Source organism: Sparus aurata, chromosome 12 (genome assembly GCF_900880675.1).
Source record: "Sparus aurata chromosome 12, fSpaAur1.1, whole genome shotgun sequence".
Lineage (NCBI taxonomy): Eukaryota > Metazoa > Chordata > Actinopteri > Spariformes > Sparidae > Sparus > Sparus aurata.
The window spans coordinates 7434495-7452654 of record NC_044198.1 but is presented as its reverse complement, the minus strand read 5'-3'; the positions used below and the strand labels follow the sequence as shown (position 1 = coordinate 7452654).

The 18160-nt window shown below is 43.9% G+C and overlaps 1 protein-coding gene and 1 long non-coding RNA gene across 6 annotated transcripts in view; one reads left to right on the top strand and one right to left on the bottom strand.

Moving 5' to 3' along the window:
- Positions 1 to 483: 483 nt before the first annotated feature.
- tsc1b (TSC complex subunit 1b) overlaps positions 484 to 18160 on the bottom strand; it is a 31801-nt gene continuing 14124 nt past the window's right edge. Inside the window, exons 9-23 of one of the 4 annotated variants that reach the window (XM_030434867.1) lie at positions 17361 to 17479; positions 15418 to 15583; positions 15160 to 15281; positions 14423 to 14516; positions 14112 to 14219; positions 12221 to 12866; positions 11792 to 11854; positions 9527 to 9570; positions 7432 to 7598; positions 6747 to 6929; positions 6489 to 6599; positions 5430 to 5552; positions 3977 to 4164; positions 3568 to 3741; positions 484 to 3148 (exon numbers count right to left, since the gene is read on the bottom strand). In XM_030434867.1, the coding sequence (XP_030290727.1) occupies positions 2461 to 3148; positions 3568 to 3741; positions 3977 to 4164; positions 5430 to 5552; positions 6489 to 6599; positions 6747 to 6929; positions 7432 to 7598; positions 9527 to 9570; positions 11792 to 11854; positions 12221 to 12866; positions 14112 to 14219; positions 14423 to 14516; positions 15160 to 15281; positions 15418 to 15583; positions 17361 to 17479 (2996 nt within the window). In that variant the 3' untranslated portion in view covers positions 484 to 2460. The remainder of the gene's footprint in view (positions 3149 to 3567; positions 3742 to 3976; positions 4165 to 5429; positions 5553 to 6488; positions 6600 to 6746; positions 6930 to 7431; positions 7599 to 9526; positions 9571 to 11791; positions 11855 to 12220; positions 12867 to 14111; positions 14220 to 14422; positions 14517 to 15159; positions 15282 to 15417; positions 15584 to 17360; positions 17480 to 18160) is intronic. The other 3 variants (XM_030434868.1, XM_030434869.1, XM_030434870.1) reach the window with 3 other exon arrangements.
- On the top strand, positions 9685 to 17426 carry LOC115592282 (uncharacterized). Of its 2 annotated transcripts, none has more exons than XR_003986102.1 (3): positions 9685 to 9974; positions 14140 to 14233; positions 16840 to 17426. It is a non-coding gene; the product is annotated as an uncharacterized LOC115592282 (long non-coding RNA). The 2 variants fall into 2 exon arrangements; XR_003986103.1 differs by having other exon boundaries at positions 16830 to 17367.

Genomic DNA, 18160 nt, shown 5'->3' with positions numbered 1-18160 from the left:
GCCTCATGCAAATGCTTGTGAAAGTCTTCCCTGAATAGAATAGTGTTAAATTAGAAAGTTTTGTCGTTATAGATTGTTCACCTTCTTTGATTGCAAGGTTGGTTCCCAATCTGGCCATGCACTCAATACTTAATGCTATGGATATGAGAAAAAAAAAGGGGAAAAAAATGAAAATGAAATTGATTATTCAGATAATTTTTTGTGCTTTCTTACCCAGGTTGGCCAAATACCATCAGGCCGATCAAAGGAAATCCTTAATTCTCCATGCGTCTGTATTCTATTGAGCTGTACACCAACAGCACAGTTTACTAGGATGGATCAGCTCTTTTTCATCGACCAACATCTGAAAGTGTTAAGTCCCAAACACAAACTCAACCTTCACTGGCAATAAAAGAAAAAACACCTTGACGCTTCATCTCCACAGAGGTACAAACCAAACGGAGGGGCTTACGTTCAAGCAGCAAAAATAAGCAACACTCAGGATTGTAGTGCAAAACATTGAAGACGATCTTTATTGTTCACAGTTAAACACAAGCCACTGCTTTAAGAACTTCCTTTTTGTCCCAGATTCTCCAGCTCCTGTCAGAGTCCTGGTTTCTTCAGTTTGTGCTGATTGTACCTTCTGTCTTGGTTTGCTGTAGTTACTACGGTTGGCATTTAAAGTGGATTGTTGAACATGCTTTAGATAGCGAGGCAAAAGGAAATGACAGCAGGAGTTCCCAGTGGACAACAGGATTTAGACGACTCTCACAACCAGAGTTTACTTCTAATGCCTAGAAGGAACGAGGTAACTCTTGTGTTTGTCAGACCCGCAGAGAGGGAACCTGATTGAACAAGGTGTGTTTGGTTTAATTTTCCAGGTTGTAGCAGCTGAATTGACACGCAACGTGACGAACAACACTTTCTGTTTAGAGAGGTTTGAATTCAGCCCAGAACACAAACGTTTGCATGGCACTTCAGAGTGATCAGCTGGTCGTCTTAAACGGAAAGCTTATTATTTATTTTTTTTCCCCCCGTCGCTTGGGCTCGCGTTACTTGCCAGGTCTGATTCTAATTTAGGATATGTACTTGCGAGCGCCCTTCATGGCTGAATAAATAAAAAATTAAAAAGGTACGTCGGAATGTGGAATTTATAAAAATGCATAAAACTTCATCCGTTTCTTGATTTCATACACCTTTCTCACGGGATCTTGGCTGAAATACGAGAACCAACATGATTGCATCACTAACATACACATTCGGAAACACAACACATTCTCCTGCTGAATTATTCTGGACCAAAAAAAAAAAAAAAAAAAAAAAACTCAAAGGAGTTTTTCGAATGGAAATGTTTTCCCAATTCAGTTTGGCAACAATAAGGTCACACTCCCCGAAAACAAATCAAAACATCCAAACACAGTGATCACCTCCTCCGCTCTGATGTAACATTCGCTCAACATGTACTCATGTACTCAACATGTACTCTCATCTCACTGACATTTTTTCGGCCAAAGCGCACCCAACAGGTGATGGGGACAAATGTAACATCTCTTCTGGTGTTTAATGTCTGACTTGATTAGAATTTGAGGCATTTAAAAAGGGTCAGTGCACCCACATGACAAAAAGAAAAAGACATTTTCTCTTAGCCTCACAGAGCACGATGGTTTGGCTTTTGTTTGTCCAACTTTTGAGAGGTCTGTCTCCGAGATTCCTGCCTCCACAGCCAACGTGATGGATGTGAAAGGACCTTGCCTAAAAGAACATCTAAACATCTTACAGAAACGGTGTTCGCATCGCTCCAGATAATCCACAGACCCCGCTGTGACCTCAAAAAGGGATTATTTCTTCAGTAGAAAGCAATTGTAATGAGAGGGGTTCTCAGAATGGTCTGTGGCTTACCTAAAGTAAGTGACACTGCTTCAGAATATCATTTGCTGCAATTTTTTTTTTTTAAACATGATCTTCAATGCTGCGAGGGCCACAAACAGAAAACCACTCGCGTCCTTTGTGTTGGCTGTTGAGGCAGTGATCTCACGGACTGAAACAAAATCTGGACGAATGACAGCTGAACTATCAGCATGGCTGATAAAACCAGAGTTAAGAGGGAAAATGTGCATTTATTCTTGCCTGGCCGGACTGACCCTTTAAATGTCAGGCTCACAGAGTCGCATTAAATAACTGATAACTTTGATCGCGTCTCTGAGCGTCTTTCTTTCATAACCAAAGTCGAGCATGGTAACACCTCACTGAATTTGTATCCCTGTAACCTTATCAAGAATGAATCAGACTTAAAAAAAAAAAAAAAAACACTGGGGGAAATCCTGTTGTCCACTCAGAGCAATGGGACATATAACACTGAATCCAAAAGAGTTGCTGACATGTTACTCTTTTGCAGATTTGTAGCTCTTCTTCATCATTATATTTCAGTCTCTTCAGCTCGGCCCTGCCCCCCCCCCCACCCCCCGGCTCAGTTCCATGTCTCTAACTGTGCTCGTGATGCGTTTCGTTATAGTCCATGATCTTTAGCTGCTGCTGCCGGGGGCGCCCTGACCCCGCATGACCCCGCCCTCCACCTGACCCCACCCCTGCCTTCCTGCGGGGGCTTTCCTGGCTGGAGGCCCTCTGCTTGGGCTCAGAGTGGGGCTCCTTCTTGTGCACAGTGAGAGGAGTGGCGGGGCTAAGGGTGGGGGCTGGGACGGGTGGCGGAGTCGGTAAGGGGCAAGGCGCGGGTACAACGGGTGCGATATAACCAGGGCAGGGCGGCTCCACACACAGCTCAGTCTTCAGGCCGTGGGCGAGGCCGGCAAGGCGCGGCGGCGGTTGCTCCTCGTCGCACTGGCTCTCGCTCTTGTTGCGGAACAGCTCGCGCGCCCTCATGCCCAGGAAGCTCTTGGCGCTGGGGTAGGAGCCCACGGTGAGAGGCGCGTCGGAGGGGGGCAAGGGTGCGAGAGGGTTAGTGTGGGGACAGGATAGGGAGGGCTCCACCAGAAGAGGCGGGGCCAGATCCTGGCTGCCGTTGATGGAGTTGGCTGTTGTCTTGGAAGAGTTGCTCGCCTTTGGTTGCCCTGGCGATAAAGTGCTGCCGTTGCCCCGAGGGGAGTCGTGCGGTGGTCTGCTATCCGCCTCCTCGTTGGTGTGGGTTTTACTTGGTCCATCTGGCATGATGACACTGGAGGACAAAATATTCGTAATTAATATTTTTAATGATTGATAATTCTACATGTCGGTTGGGTATAGAATTAGATAAAATATAGCCGAGGGTTTGTGAGATGATTGACAAGATAGGAGGGAAAATACTATTTGTGCTAGAATTACTTTATTTTTTTCTGCTCGTCTCTTTAGTTAGGTGTAATAATAGTGAGTAGTTTTTAAATTTCAAGGGTTCTACATTTAGTCAAATGAATTTCTTGCACCATCTATACAGTATGAAACTGTCACAAGAAGACAGGCTGGGAACCACTCAAACCCACCTGAAAGTAAGGACAAATGTCTAACCCAATACTTTGCAAAGTGGACTGTCAGACCAGATAAAATCATTTAATTAAGTCAGGTACACCAAAAATAATAAATAATGGCATAAAGTTTGACCTGGAGTCAGCACGTTTGTGTGGGTCAGCTCTGCCCCCTTGTGGTGAACCGGTGGCGGTGCTTAAAGGCGCCTCCATCTCCACTCTGCTGTAAAGCTGAAGAAGTTCGGTCTGCAGCAGCTGGGTGATTCTCCGCTGAGCCTGATACCTGCTGTCTGAGGCCTGCAGCTCCGCCCTGCAATGACAAAGACGAGACGGGAAATGGAAAAGAAGAGAAAGAAAAAGAAGAAAAGAAGATGTGAGAAGGAGAACATAAGAACAATTAAAATATAGTTGATGGAAAATATTCCGAGAGATAATGGCAGATAATAGGGGGATTAAAGACATAGAAAAAAAAAGAAGCAACAAAATTATGTGACTACTCATCAACTTAGAAAACTAATTCAGCTTCCTTTGAGGTTCATACTCACTTGGCTTGACATTTTACATCCTCGAGGAACTTCTTCTGCTCGACGATGAGGTGTTCCTTCTTGGAGAGGTGCGTCTCCAGCTCGGAGACTCTCTGCTGCGCTGCCTCCAGCTTCTGACCCTGAACCAGCAGGTTCTGCCTCAGCGTCTCCACCTCTTTCCCGTAAGACATCTGCAGCATCTGGGCCTCCTGGGTGGTGGAGACATAGTCCAAAGAGGCACAAAGAGCAGCAATGAACAAAAAACACATGAGAGAGTGAAGAGGACTGGAGGAAGGATTGTGGAGCATTTTTTATTAAAAAAAAAGTTTTCAGCTTGGTTGTTCTATGACGAGTTATTCAATGTGCATCTCTATTTGTGTGTTTCTAGTAAAAGCCATTTTCTACCATTATCTGACAGAGACATTAGAAATGTCCGAAAGCCCAAGGTGATGTCATTAAATTGCTCAATTTTCCCGTTATACTTTCCATACTGGACAAAAACCCCATTGATATCTGGCATATCTGTTCAGTGGGAGTGAGGAAAGGCAGCAGCCATTACCATTTCAAATGGCTCTGCAGTAGTCCTGACTATCTTTTGGATCCAGGTCGGCACTAATGAATAAACAACATACGCATGGACGCGCTAATTTTGCCTCGTTTTCTGACGTAATGCTGTGACGCGTGTGGAAATTAAGGACATTAGCACGTAAACACTTTTCCATCCGTCTCCCTTTAAGCATTATTCGGACATGGTTCAGTCCGCTCCGAGTGAAAAAGGAACCGGCCTCCTGATTTATGCCTCTTATTACTGCGTGTGACGTCAAATTTGACACAAAAGAAAAAAAGGAACAGAAAAAGAGAGGCAAAATCATCTACAGGTAATGGGAAAGGAAGTCATCACCTATTTTTGGCAGGTTCAGCTTGGTTTAAAAGAACCTGCATACTGTATATGTGCACATTTTGGTTAAAAGTTCTATTACACTCCAAAAACCCAAAAGATATTCAACTGGAAACAGAAAATGTGCTGTTTTTGCTCAAAATTATTGAGAGGCGATAACTTGTTTCCAGCATAGATTGACGATAAGCGACTAATTGTTTCAGCTTCCGCGAGTCTGGTAGCTTACCACCAGATCCAGAACCTGTCAGGCTTCATTCAGGGTAAAAATCACACAAATGTGCTCTTTAGATTTGCTTTCCATGTCATTAAACGTCTGTTCGCTGAGTTTAATGATGCATTTAAATAATAAAACTAGACTACATTTATTAGAAATTAATTAGTTATATACAATTGAAACTACCTTCTCACTACACTCAAGTAAAAATGCTTCAGAGGGGCAGTTTGACTCGAAGCCCAACAAACCCAATTAGTGCCCCTTTTTTCACCTCAGTACGTCGTCTCTGCAGTTGTCTGCATCTGTCTCACACACACACACACAAACACACACTCTCTCGCACACACTTCCTTCCACCGTACCTTTGTGTTATCGGCGCCTGTGTGGTGCAACTCCTGCATGGACAGCTTATGTGCCTCCCCGAGGAGCAGCAGCTGCTTGTTCAGGAAGCTCATCTGCTGCTGGGTGCTCTCGCTGTTGCTCAGCTGAAGGACACACGAGACAAACAATGACGACGGAGGGCAAAACAGCAATTACGCTACAAATCAAACCTGTCCGGAAGTACAGGGAAATGCATCAACAATGAGCACGGCAGATTTAGCCTTTAATGATCTTGAAGGATCCAATGGAAGATTCATCAGCTGCAGCAAATGAGCTGATATTTTAGTACACACACATCACCCTAAGGAGCTCCTTTCCCTGAAATAAATGCTACTGTAGGACAGAAAGTGACTGCGCGAAGAGAAATGTTTACTACACACTTACTACAGCCGTACTTTGAAATTATGTCGAGAAATCAGTTCCCCCGACACAATCTGGATATCATAAATAAGGACCCGTAATCAACTGTGCGGACGCTCTCTGATATGAAACGGCCATTTCCTGAATCAGCGGCAGGATTTCAGCCGAGTCTGGGTCAGACGAGGCAAAACAGACTTCAGACAAACCCCAGGAGGCAGAAAAACACCCCGACCCCCCGCGTCGCTGACCCAAAAATAGAGAGGGAGAGACAACATCTCCAAGGCAACCGAGCCCTGGGACAGACTACAGTCTACTGAGAGGTGGCAGGACGAGGACGGGGGTTTGTGCTGTTGTTCGTCCCCGAGTCTGACCCGACTGCCCAGCTAATTCTGTGCTGTTGGCGCTGCCCAGTTCAGACATGCTAATGCCATACATTCAGATTTGACACAGGATAAGCCTGAAGGGAAGTGACTTCTTCACTCTTTCTTGCAGAGCACTATAAATTGCCAGTTTCTGAGAGGGGCTACACAAATAAAACCGCCTTGTTTGCCTTTGTTTGAATGATAAAAACAATAAAGCGATGTTACGTATTCTATGCCGAAGAAGGGCTTGTTCATATATTCTGTCACCAGTCCAGAATGGAGGATGTAATGCGTTAAATCAAACTATGGCTCTGGTACCTTGATAGTCATCTGGTTGAGTAGGTGACCAGTGTGGCAGACTTTGTTGTTGGCCCTCTGAAGCTCCGCCTCCAGTTCATCCATCCTTTTCTGACACTCCTGCAGCTTGCTCTGGAGACGCGAACACAACCACAGTCAAAAATCAAATTATGTCTCATAAAGGTGACTAAGTCGACAATTAAATGTGTCCTGTAGCATCATTACTATTGTGAATTAATGAATTGTATAAAATGGATGTCTTTGTGGATGTGTGCACACCTGGAGCTCCTGGTTCTTGGTGTAGTAGTCGTCTCGGCCCTGCTGCAGCTGTCGGATCTGACTGTGCAGCCTGGTCACCACCGTCTCCCGGTCATCCCACAGCTGCCTGTACCGCTGCTGCTCCACCTGCAGGCTCTCCCTCAAAGACAAGATGTCCACACTCTGCAGATTCAGCTGGTCTTTCTGCACACACACACACACACAGACACAAAGACAAGTTGAGTACAACATGGACAGCAGTTAAAAAAATGTCCATATTAATAGATATAATAAAGGCAAAGGCAGTTTTCAGCAGTTTGTTTTTATCTCTCAAATGGTTCCGCTGGTCTTGCAGTGAGGGCAGGAGAGGACACAGATGTTTTTTCTTCACAAACCGCATTTTCTTAACTGCACAAATGTGTCAGTGTTCCACCCCTGTTTACATTTCATTTCTGGAGACAAACCATCCTTCATGGTGCCTCTGTAACCATCACTTGTTGAAAAGCGATCGTCTGTCTCGGATGCAAACAAACCGACTACAGCTGCATTTTTTTTTCCTGTTACGTGCTGCAGATGACACCCGACTGATCTGACAAGCTGGAGTTACGAACCGCTGCAAGCGCCTCGGCGATCAGTGCATATCTCTAAAAAATAAATAAATCCTTAAACAGGGCTAATCTGTGATAATGAGCACATGCAAACTTGCCATAGCGTTGTTCTGCTCCTCCAGTGCAGTGGCGTTGATGATGCGTCGGAGGAGGCGCCGGTTGCGGACGGCGTGCTGCTCCCTCTTGTAGCGCTCGTACAGCAGCTGGTTGTGCAGCAGGAGCAGCTGGCTGCGCAGCGTGTGAAGCTCGTCCAGCGGAGCCGAGCCTGAGGAGGCCGTGGTAATAATAATGTAATTAACACGGTCACGCGACTGACACACATGCACACCGCTACAAATGAGCTTAATTATTTCTCAGGATGGCTCAGGTAATGTGAGGAGAATATAAGAGATAAACCGCACGAAATATACAAAGCTGGAATTTCGCCCAAGCAAGAAAGTCTGAGGATTCTGGTGTTAACCTACATTCACTTGAAAAAAAACCAAAAACAACTATATAAATGTTTTTGAACTTCACAAACGGAGATTTGCTGATCAGGCTTGCACACTGACCAACTAGAAATAACACTTTTTAAAAGAACAGATCTCGGCTATAATTACACAAAGGGCTGATCACACCAGACCTCTTGCAGGAAACGTTTTTCTAGCAGTTTTTTAGAAGTTGCACTGTGTTCAACTTATCAGCACAATGCGCAGAGTAGGCACTGCTTTTCCTGTTAATTAAAGATGATGGTCGGATGCGCACAGTCCCCAACACTTTAAATCAGGGGTTTCCAACCTTTCTGACGGAGCGGGAGTACATACTCTAGTCACCTTAAAACCAAATTTCATGTAGCAGCTGTCATATTTTTTGGTTGAATTTAGCTTTCTAACTGCAGAGTCTCCATTATCCTTTTTTCCCCCCCAACAGTCCTAGTAAGAAACAAAAAAAAACCCACTTCTCTACATACATGACGAAACCAATCAAATGTACTAATTGTCATGTTAGTTATTTGCCATGTAATCTGTAATTTTATGGCTGGCATTTCCAGGAAAATGAATAACAAAAACATAATGCAGTACATATATGACAAATACATCAGCGCTCTTGCTTTCTACTGGGTTCTTGCAGCCCGGTGTTAAATGACATGCATCTTGTAATGAAGACTGCTAAGAGTGGCTGGTAGGACTAGAAAAGTGTGATCTAAATGTGTCAGTTATGTTTTCTTTCATTTAATGGCACTGAGCCAGTACATGGGCTCATGAACCCCGTTTACAGATCATTTATTGTTTGGCTCACGGCCCAAACCGCCCACCAAATGTCATGTAAATCTCTTATGTTTGAGAGATATGCCAACGACTGACAAACAGGATTGAATACAACAACACTGGCAGAAGCAACACACACAGCCGTCTGTTGGGTTACAACAGCGGGAGGCTCCACTGTTAGTTGTTAAAGGGTGACCACATTACTGATCCACGTTTATCTGACACGATTTTGCATTTGAACAGTTGATCTGATGATTGCGACCCTGCTTGGCTGCCATTTACCCAGTTAAACACATGATCGAGATATTTAAATCGTCAACAACGTTTTGCTCTTCGATCGAGCGTAACAGAACACAGAGTTTCACTTGTTAGCATGTACGAAGGGCAGAGGAAGAACATTAAGAGAAGAATTCCCTTGATAATTTGATCCGAGACCTGAACAGTCCTGCAGAGAGCTGACGACAAATCCGCCAAAAGCTCTGAGCGGACTTTTGTTTTCGATTCAATCCAAATGACATGACTTCTATCAGTCAACCAGGGGAGATGATGAAATTCATGAGCGGCCATTACAAGTTGGCAGAGGGCTTTTGACAGAAACACAGAGGCTTCCTGTATTATTTTGGGCTGCAGCTGGAAAACATTACATTCCTGCTCTGGTTGACTGAGTGCAGCAGGAGGTAAATAGCGGGTGAAGAAAATCTCGAAATGTCCCGAGTCTGGAATTTCTGAGTCGATCAGTTTCTGCGTGACTGTGGGAAGCTTGTGTGTTTTGATAAAAACCTCAGATGAACAAATTCCCTGTCCGGCGGGCCAACATTTTAACATGCCGTTCACGTCTCGGAGCTTGTGACGAATCACCAGTCATGCCTAAATAACGTTCCATCTGCGGCATCATAGTGGCTTCTTTTATCAGCCTAAGACGGTGTGGTGGTGTGAGCGATTTTACCTCCAAAGTGCGTCCAGTCAGCTGACTTACTTGGCAAAGGTAATCTGTGGAAGGAGAGAGTGAAAACACTTGATGAGAAAACGATCTCTGCCGGGTTGCTCCTGTTAATCTGCTCTACAGTAAGAGTGTTAATGACGTGATCATTTTAGTAGAGAAAAAGAGCACCGATAGAATTTAATAAGGCGATAAAGGAGTCTTGAAGACAGGGAGTCTGCTGTTAGGAAATGGGGGGGGAAAAGGAATTAAACATTAGCATGTCTGCAGCCTCATTTCACTGGCGTTAGTTGTAGTCCTAAAAAACATGAACCATGTCTTCAACCAGGCTCTCGCTGTTAGACGCCACTGCGGCAAGAAATTCAGGAGGAAAAAACTGCAGGTACTGAGGTCAGCCATGACAGCACAGACGCAACTACACTACGTGGGCAAAGGGTGCGAGAGCAGAGCACAGGTGAACACACACACACACAAAGCTTTGTCGATACGGTCCCCATGTCTCACAATGTCATGTCTGTATATTAAATGTGAAGCTATCTAAACACAGCTAAGAGACAGTTAGCTTAGCATAAAGGAGACATGAAGGAGGTACTCGGCTGGGGGCGGTGGCTTCCTGGAGTCCCGTTTGTCATCCACTGTCAGCCAGCAATAGCCATGTTTGCTAGCTAGCCATTAGCCTCTTTTTTGCGCGTGTTAATGCTAAATGCTGGGCGATATAGTGATATTCGATCGTAACTGAAATCGGACCATGTCGCATATTATTAGGATATCGTGATGGGTCATATGTTGTGTCTTTCTGTTTTTAAAAGCTGTATTACAGTAAAGTAATACTTGTCTTTACCCACGTAGTTCTTATATCCACATTACTTTTGATTATTAAAAATTTCATTGTGCTAACATTCTGTGAAAGAATCAATGGTCATACCTACAACATTGTCAGAATATTGATATTTACTTATTTATTTATATATCAAGTATTTGGTGAGAGAAACTGTGATGTTTAATATTTGTCGCCCAGTCCTAGCATCTGTGAGGTGTGTTTGAGGACATTTCAAATTATTGATATTTATGTATCATAGTATGGCCTATAAATATCAGTTTTATTTTATAGCCATATTGTGTCTGCTCATGCCAAGCTAAGCTTACTGTCTCTTAACTCTAGCTTCGTATTTAAAAAAGGACATCATATCATCTCCTCGTCAATGCCAGACAAAAAAGCAAAATACTGCATTTCCCAAAATGTCAATTTTTTGTTTTTTAAATGAAAATGATACAAAATGATGCTTTAGAAAGATACAGTGGGCTCCAAATGTCTGAGACCACATTGAAAATCTCTAATATTGTCACACAAACAGGGAATTATCATAAAATTAGAGGAATCATACAGAAAAATGACATGTCAGAAGTCCAATTGTTATTCCAAGTATATAGGCAGTTTCTCTTAGACAGAACATGGCTAGACTTAATGTTTATAGGTGCAGTGCAAAGTGACCGCAGCATAAGAAGACCAATACATCAAGCTTAGATGCCTGAGAGGTCTCTTATCCATTTTATTAATTTAATCCATTTAATCGCAGATGTAAAATTTGCCCAAATAAACAAGGCAAGAAAAGGTAGGCTGGTAGGTCAAAAGAAGGCTGCCTCGTCGTGATCTCAGGACGAGTAGCAGTTTCTAATCCACTTCTCCAGATGGAAACAAGGCCAAACACACTGGGGTTGGCTTAAAAAGTAGCAGAATTTAAGAGAAGATGATTGAAAAAAAAGTGCTATTTAGTGATGAATCAAGTTTGAGGTTTATGGCAGAAGTAATTTGGTACAGTTTTCAAAGATGCAACAAGCATTACATTTTAAACTAATGCAAATGACAGATTTCTCAGCTGACAGGTTTAGACTTTTGGACCCCACTGTATATGCTTTTGTTCTCCTGACACAAAAATTAGAGGGATGAACGCAACTCAAATGTTTTACCCCATTTGCTTCAGTGTCTGTCGTAATGTACTGATAGAGATCATTCTGTTATAGTGATCATTATTACCATATTTGCCCATATTGTGATAATTTGCCTCAGAGTCTTGGTTTGTGATGAAGACGGTAAAATGTGGAGGTGATGAGCAACTAAAGCGAGCAGAGCCGGGCTGGTCTGTGGCCAGCGCCGACTCTGCTGACACTCTCTCTGCTGTTGTTGTATTGGCTCAGAGGACCGGCTCACTCTGTGTGTGTTTGTGTATGTGTGGAAAGAAAGGGGGCGGCGGATTCCGAACAATGTCGTACTTGTTCTCAACTGGGTGTTTCCTTTCGGCTGCAGTAATAGACTGGAAACAACCCAGGCAGGCTCTGCACAGTGAACATCAAAAACACACTCCTGAGTTTCCTCAGCGTGATCAACATGAGCTTCACACTGACAGAACTAGAGAGAACTCCCACTGCAAAAAACCCCCTTCCACTGCTGTACAATCCTGCACACATGTTCATTTATTAACCAAAAATGCTGAGAGGGACAAGTGAGCCAGTGCATGACCAAAATATTGGAGGAATTGTGTCGAAGAAGACTGAAGTGCAAAAGTCAAATGATGGACACGCTCTTATGGTGGAAGTGGGTGTGAAAATAATCCCTTAAACAAATAACGACGATGAATAAAAATATTAACATAAAAAGCCAAAAAACCTGAATAAAAAAAAAAAGTCAGGCTGTGCAAATACCTCTTGAGCACTTTATCATGGGCGTCGCTCCCCTGCTGAACAAGGCGATCCAGCACCTCCAGTGGTGAAGCCGACACTACCCCCTCCTCCTCCCCGTCCTCCAGCCCCTCCTCCCACTGCGACAGCCTCTCCATCGTCGCCTTATGCACTGCCTCCGATGTCTTCTGGCCCACGAAGAGCGAGGCCGCCCTGGGCAGGGCCAGGTCGAAGAACGACTCGTAGGGCACCGGGGCCGGGGTCTTGCTGCACGGGCTCGGGGAGAACATCCCGAACTTGCCCACATCGTCGTCCGGGGCAGAGGGGCTCCGGTGCAGGTGGTGATCGATGGGCGTGAAACATGACTGGAAGGACCAGGACTGCTCGAGGCCGAGGGCTGAACTCCGACTGTCTCCTCCTGCTCCTCCTCCACCTCTTTCACTCCCAGCACCGCTGGTGTTCGTCGCGTTCTCCGCTTTGTCTGGTGTCGATTCGACATGGTGGGTGTCCCGGACGTGGCCTCCAGGCTGGGCGTTGGGGAGGGTCTTGTCCTGTGCCTGACAGCCAGTCAAGGTCTCGGTGGTGTGATAGAAAGGGGAGTCGAAGCCCCTCAGACCCGACAGCTCCTCCTTATCCTCGGTGATCTTCAGCAGCTCCTCTGTGATGGCAGCTGCAGCAAAAACAACATATGGAGGATTGTGGTGGAGTTAAATCTGCATGCATGTTCTGAATGTCAATGTCTGCGCTTAAATATTTCTGCAGGCACAAGAAGTGCCAGGTAGCTGCTGAAAAACTACAGTTCTTTCCCTAAAGAGAACAGGAATCTTTAAGTCTAAGCAGCTAGCTTTGACAGCAGAGCCGGTGCCATTTGGCAGGTGCTTTTATCCGAGTGGTTCTCAGTACTGTAGGTGCATTTATTTTTAGCACAAGTGGCTCGAGTGGGATTTAAACCAATAACTGTGCAGAGCTAGCTGAACACACGGGGATGTAAACAGGGATGTGTGAGCATCCTGGATATTTAGTCAAAGTCCATGAGCTCAGGCTCATTTAGCTTAACAGAAGAATGAATTCCAGACTGTTGAGTTCTGTTAAGACGATCACTTTACTGACTGACTCTGCCATGAAACAATGTGGTTGATAGTCATAGGAAAATGTTCGGTCATAAAGCAGGTTGCAGTCAGACAAAAGACAGAATTTGTACAAACCCCAGATCCTCTTTTGTTTCTCTTTCCAATCTGTCTTCATTTTTCATTAGCGGTTCATGTCTTTTTTAAATTTGCATGCACGGTTATATTTAAAGTTAGTCATTTCTGTTTTATTCATTATTATTTGCCATCTTCATATAAAAAAAATATTTTGTTTCATTTCCACTGACACATGCTCGGAATGAGGCCATTTTGTGGTTCAGCAGTTAAAACACACCAAAAACACAAATAATCACCACACTGAGCCTCCTTCCTACCAATTAGCTCTAGTTCCTGAATCAGCTCCATTCAAGACCATTTGAACATTGGTGCTATCTAGCGAACCTGCCCCACATTTCCACCACTTTTTAACCAACCGTTGTAATCACAAAGGCAACACACACACACACACACACACACACAAAACACTCCTCAGGTAAAGGAAACCCAGCTAATTTTTGTGTCCGCTGGGAATAAACATTTTGAGTCTTGAACTGTTTTTTGGTTTTATGTTGGTTGAAAAATGTATGTTACACGCTTATTTTGGAACACAGCACAAAGCAGTTTCACTCCTTTTGCGCGGTTCCCCACTTAAATCAAAAAGTTCAAACTATAATTCTAGGTTCATTTTGGCTTTCTGCCTCACCGTCTCATGTTTCTGGTGGATTATTTAGCTTCAGGAAGGTACGGACTGACTGGATCTGGTTCTATACCTAGAAGTCGACGCTCACCTTCTTCCCTCTCTTTCTCTGTTCTCAGCTGAAGCTCCAGCTCCTGTTTCTTCATGAAGACTGACAGCTCCGTCAGAGTCATGGAGACGTTCTCAGCAGCTCCTGCATCTGGATGAAGAAAGGTTTGCATCATAACTGCGGGTGCATGATGTCAGAAAAAATAACATCTCCAGAAAGACAAAGTATTAAAACTACATATACTATTTTCGGGGAAAGATGGCTAGAAGTTTCAGGAACTGGAGCCAAGGTACATTTCAGGATTTGATCCAAAATTAGCAACCTTCACTTTGAAATGAATAACAACGACTTACCTCTGTTTGAGGCCACTTCTGCACTCTTGTCTGTGTCTCTCACTTGCTCCTGTCTCACCAGCGCTGCCTTGCTGCTTTCTCCTTGTCGGCGATCCTGGAAAGTCGCACGGTTGATTGTTTTATTATGAACATGTTGAAAACAAATTGGTGCTTTACTCTTTCTGTCTCTTAGAACATTAATACATTCATTTACAAGTTGACAAATGCTTTGATGACTGACGGATACGGCTGAAGTTTATTTTGATATCTATATTTATATACCAGAATTTAAAAAGGACATTTATGAGACAAGAAGCCAAACACATCAGACTCCTGCTGAGAATCAATAATGTGACTATTATGACTTCCTGTTGCTTCACTTCTGAGTGCAGAATCACAGACATCAGCCACGCTTGAAAAATATATTTGCCTCCTGCTGTCAAGGAAATGAGTTTTCACAAAGAAAACATTTGATCATTTGGATTGGCTGGCATATTTTTCACATTTGTTTGCAAGATTCCTGATTACATAGAGAACAAAAAACAGATCCTGAACAGTTAAACTATATGCTTTTTGTAAGGGTTTTCTGAAAGTGATGGGAGCTCATCACCCCTCTCCATATACATGGGTATCGATTCCTTTCAAATGTTCAGAGATATTAGGTTCACACCGAGGGATTTTGAAGATGAACTCGAGATCATTGGAAGAATTAAGCATTTTTCCAAGAAGCATGGAAAAATGGAGAGGAGCGAGCGTACCTTTCTCGGTGGACTGGACTGGACCGGGTTGGCTGGTAAGGAGATTATGGGGAAGTCATCTGATAGGGTGGGAGGCGGGGAAGAGGTGGCTGGAGTGCTGGAGGCAGGCGTTCCTTTCCCTCCTGCTCAGATCAAAACAACCCCGCGGTTAGAAGAAAAGAAAAAAAATTCCGGAGCGCCACTCAGTTAAAAACATAATGAACACTTCGATAAACCGTCAGCCGAGTGGAAACCTATTGTAATCGTATGAGCGCCGACCTGATGTGCAGTGGAAGCGGCTGGGAAGGTGTGAGGCACTGTGGGAGAGCTCCAAGTTAGGCGACATGCCCCTGGAGGAGGGGGGCGTGGCCATGCCACACAACGAGGAGGGGCTCCACAGAGGGTCCTTCCCCCCACAGGAAGAGTTGAGTTCACAGGTGGAGTTCTGCAGAGATACGGAGACCAAACAGCAAAATGAGCGAGGAAACGTCACATACTGATAAAAGCTGCAGTTTTTCGAAGTCACACGTCAACATTTTGGGAAATTCCCCTTTTCTCTCAGTTGCAGGCACAAAATAATGTCTGTACACAACATGACTTAATAAGGTGCCATTTATCGTCGCTTAGCATAAAGCCTGGGAACAGCCTGGCTGTGTCCAAACGTAACAAAACCCACCTTCCACCATCTCCAAAGCTCAGCAGTAATTACCAAATTAAATACAATGCGTTAATTAGATAGGCTAGATGTTTTCCTCCTTCAGGTGTTAGCTAAACTATGCTAGCCTGCTGCCACCTGTAATTTCATAGTGAATCGTCACATTTCCAAAAATGTCCGACTATTCCTTTAAGTCCGATTTGCTGCTTTGCTAAAAAATCTAGAGCGTGTATGGGCTACCTACATACGCATTCAAGTCTTCATCAGTTCACCAAAATTACCAGAATGAAGCCCCGCAGTGTCTGCTCATGCAAATATAACCCCAAAATACCGAAAACCAGTGGAGGTAAATGGAATTTTTTTTTTGTGCTACCCAAAACTACCACCAATACTTCTACCCAAGAAATGTTCAGGCAACGTGGCAAACCAGAAATGTTGCAATGGAAAGACATTAGAGTGACCAACAGGGCCTGAGGGGCAGATTTGGGGTCAAAGAAAGGTTTCCTGGATTGTTTTACAATAACACAATAACAATAAGTCCACATTTGAATTAATGAAACAAACAGATAGAAGCAGAGGGGCTATTTCACACTGTATGGCTGTTGTTAACGATATAAACCAGTGATGATGCAAAACAAGTCTTCACACAATCATCATCATCACTCTGAGGTCATCACTCAATTCAAGATCCTGAGTTGAGCCTCTTTGACAGATTGCCCACACTGCTGAATCTTTGACCTGACTTCACTTCAGACAAAGCGTGGTCTTTGGGATAAAATGACAAATGAACCCGAATGAGCTTAAGATCCTGGATGCTTTCACCTTGCTGGTGTATTGTCCAGCAAGGACATCTTGCTGGTGTATGTCGTTATTTAAGCATTTATTCATAAAAGAGAACGTTATTGAAACGTGACTTTCAATCTTAAATTGGTCACGGGCACAGCAGCTTAAACCATAGTCAGGACTAATAATCAGCCAACAGCACAAACTCTGAAAGATGTTTTTCCTAAAATTCTGTGTCTTTCATGTTTTCCAGATCTGTCTAGGTCAAAGGGAGTACAGAGACAAATCCTCAGACAGACCCCAGGGGGGGGGCAGAAAAACACCCAGACCCCTCCCTTGCGTGGCTGACCCAATAATAGAAAGGAAGAGGCGGCATCTCCATGGCAACCAGCCCTCGGGAGGGTCTACAGAGAGGTGGCAGGACGAGGACGGGGGGGGCATGTGTTGTATTTCCTGAAGTTTGGCCTGACTGTCTTCCAGCCGGATGACTTTGATGACTCAAAAACTGTCTGCCCGCTCGCTTCATCTCCTTTTCTTTAAAAAAAAAAAACATGGAGGGTGGTCTCTGCTCTGATCGAGGGCGTTGTGCGTTTGGAGGAAAACAAACTCACTACATCCGAAGCGATATATGGAGCGCAAACATGGATTTGTGTACAAGAGGGAGCAGCAAACAGAAGCTCAACCATGTATTCCTCTGGTGTTACCCTCTGATCAGTTACTGACCGATGCTGTCTCCTAAAGCGAGACTCCTGACAGCTTTTGACCATGTTATGGATGATCTTACCTGCCGTCTGGAGGTCTGTGGGCTGCGGTAGGAGGACTGTGTCCCTGAGAGGGGGGGCAAGGACAGGGGCGGGGGCAACGGCTGCCGTGGAGTCGAGAACGGGGTCGAAGAAGAGCTTCCTGTTGTCAAGAAGAAAAATAGTCTGATCACTCTGCAGATGGAAGCACCTAACAACCTGCTTTTTTTTTGTTTTTTTGGGGGGGCACCACTGTTTGGTGATCGTTCTTTTAAACCAGTTAGAAAACATAATGTGTAATATAAAAGGTACAAAGGCATTTCACCGAAAAAGGCAAAAATGGCTGTAGTGAGGCTTCAAATAATTATTTTCATTATTTATTAATTGTAAATCTTTTTTTTTTTTCCTTCCAATAACTGATTAATGAGGGAGAGTTTCTTTTTTCACTGCATGTAAAACTACTAAAGTCAACTTTAGACAGAAACATGCTCTTAAAATGGTGCAATCATTCAACAGGGATAATCAGATAACAGCACAACACATTTGAGAGAATGCCTACAAAATATACAAAAACGTGCATATTGATAACTTTAATGCAGAAAATTCATGATTCCATTCAATGTGATGATATGTATGATATGATTGTATTAATGTCATGTAAAAACAAGGACATCTAAAATATCCAAAACTCATCCTTTAACACTCATGACTTAAAAAACTGATGGTACGGTTGATTGCAACTTCCTGTCATGACACCGCATGTGAGATTAATTGCTGCTCTTGCTTCCTGTTGCGTCTTGAACAGCGTGTTAAGGAAAGAGTTGACTGTTAAACCCACATGATT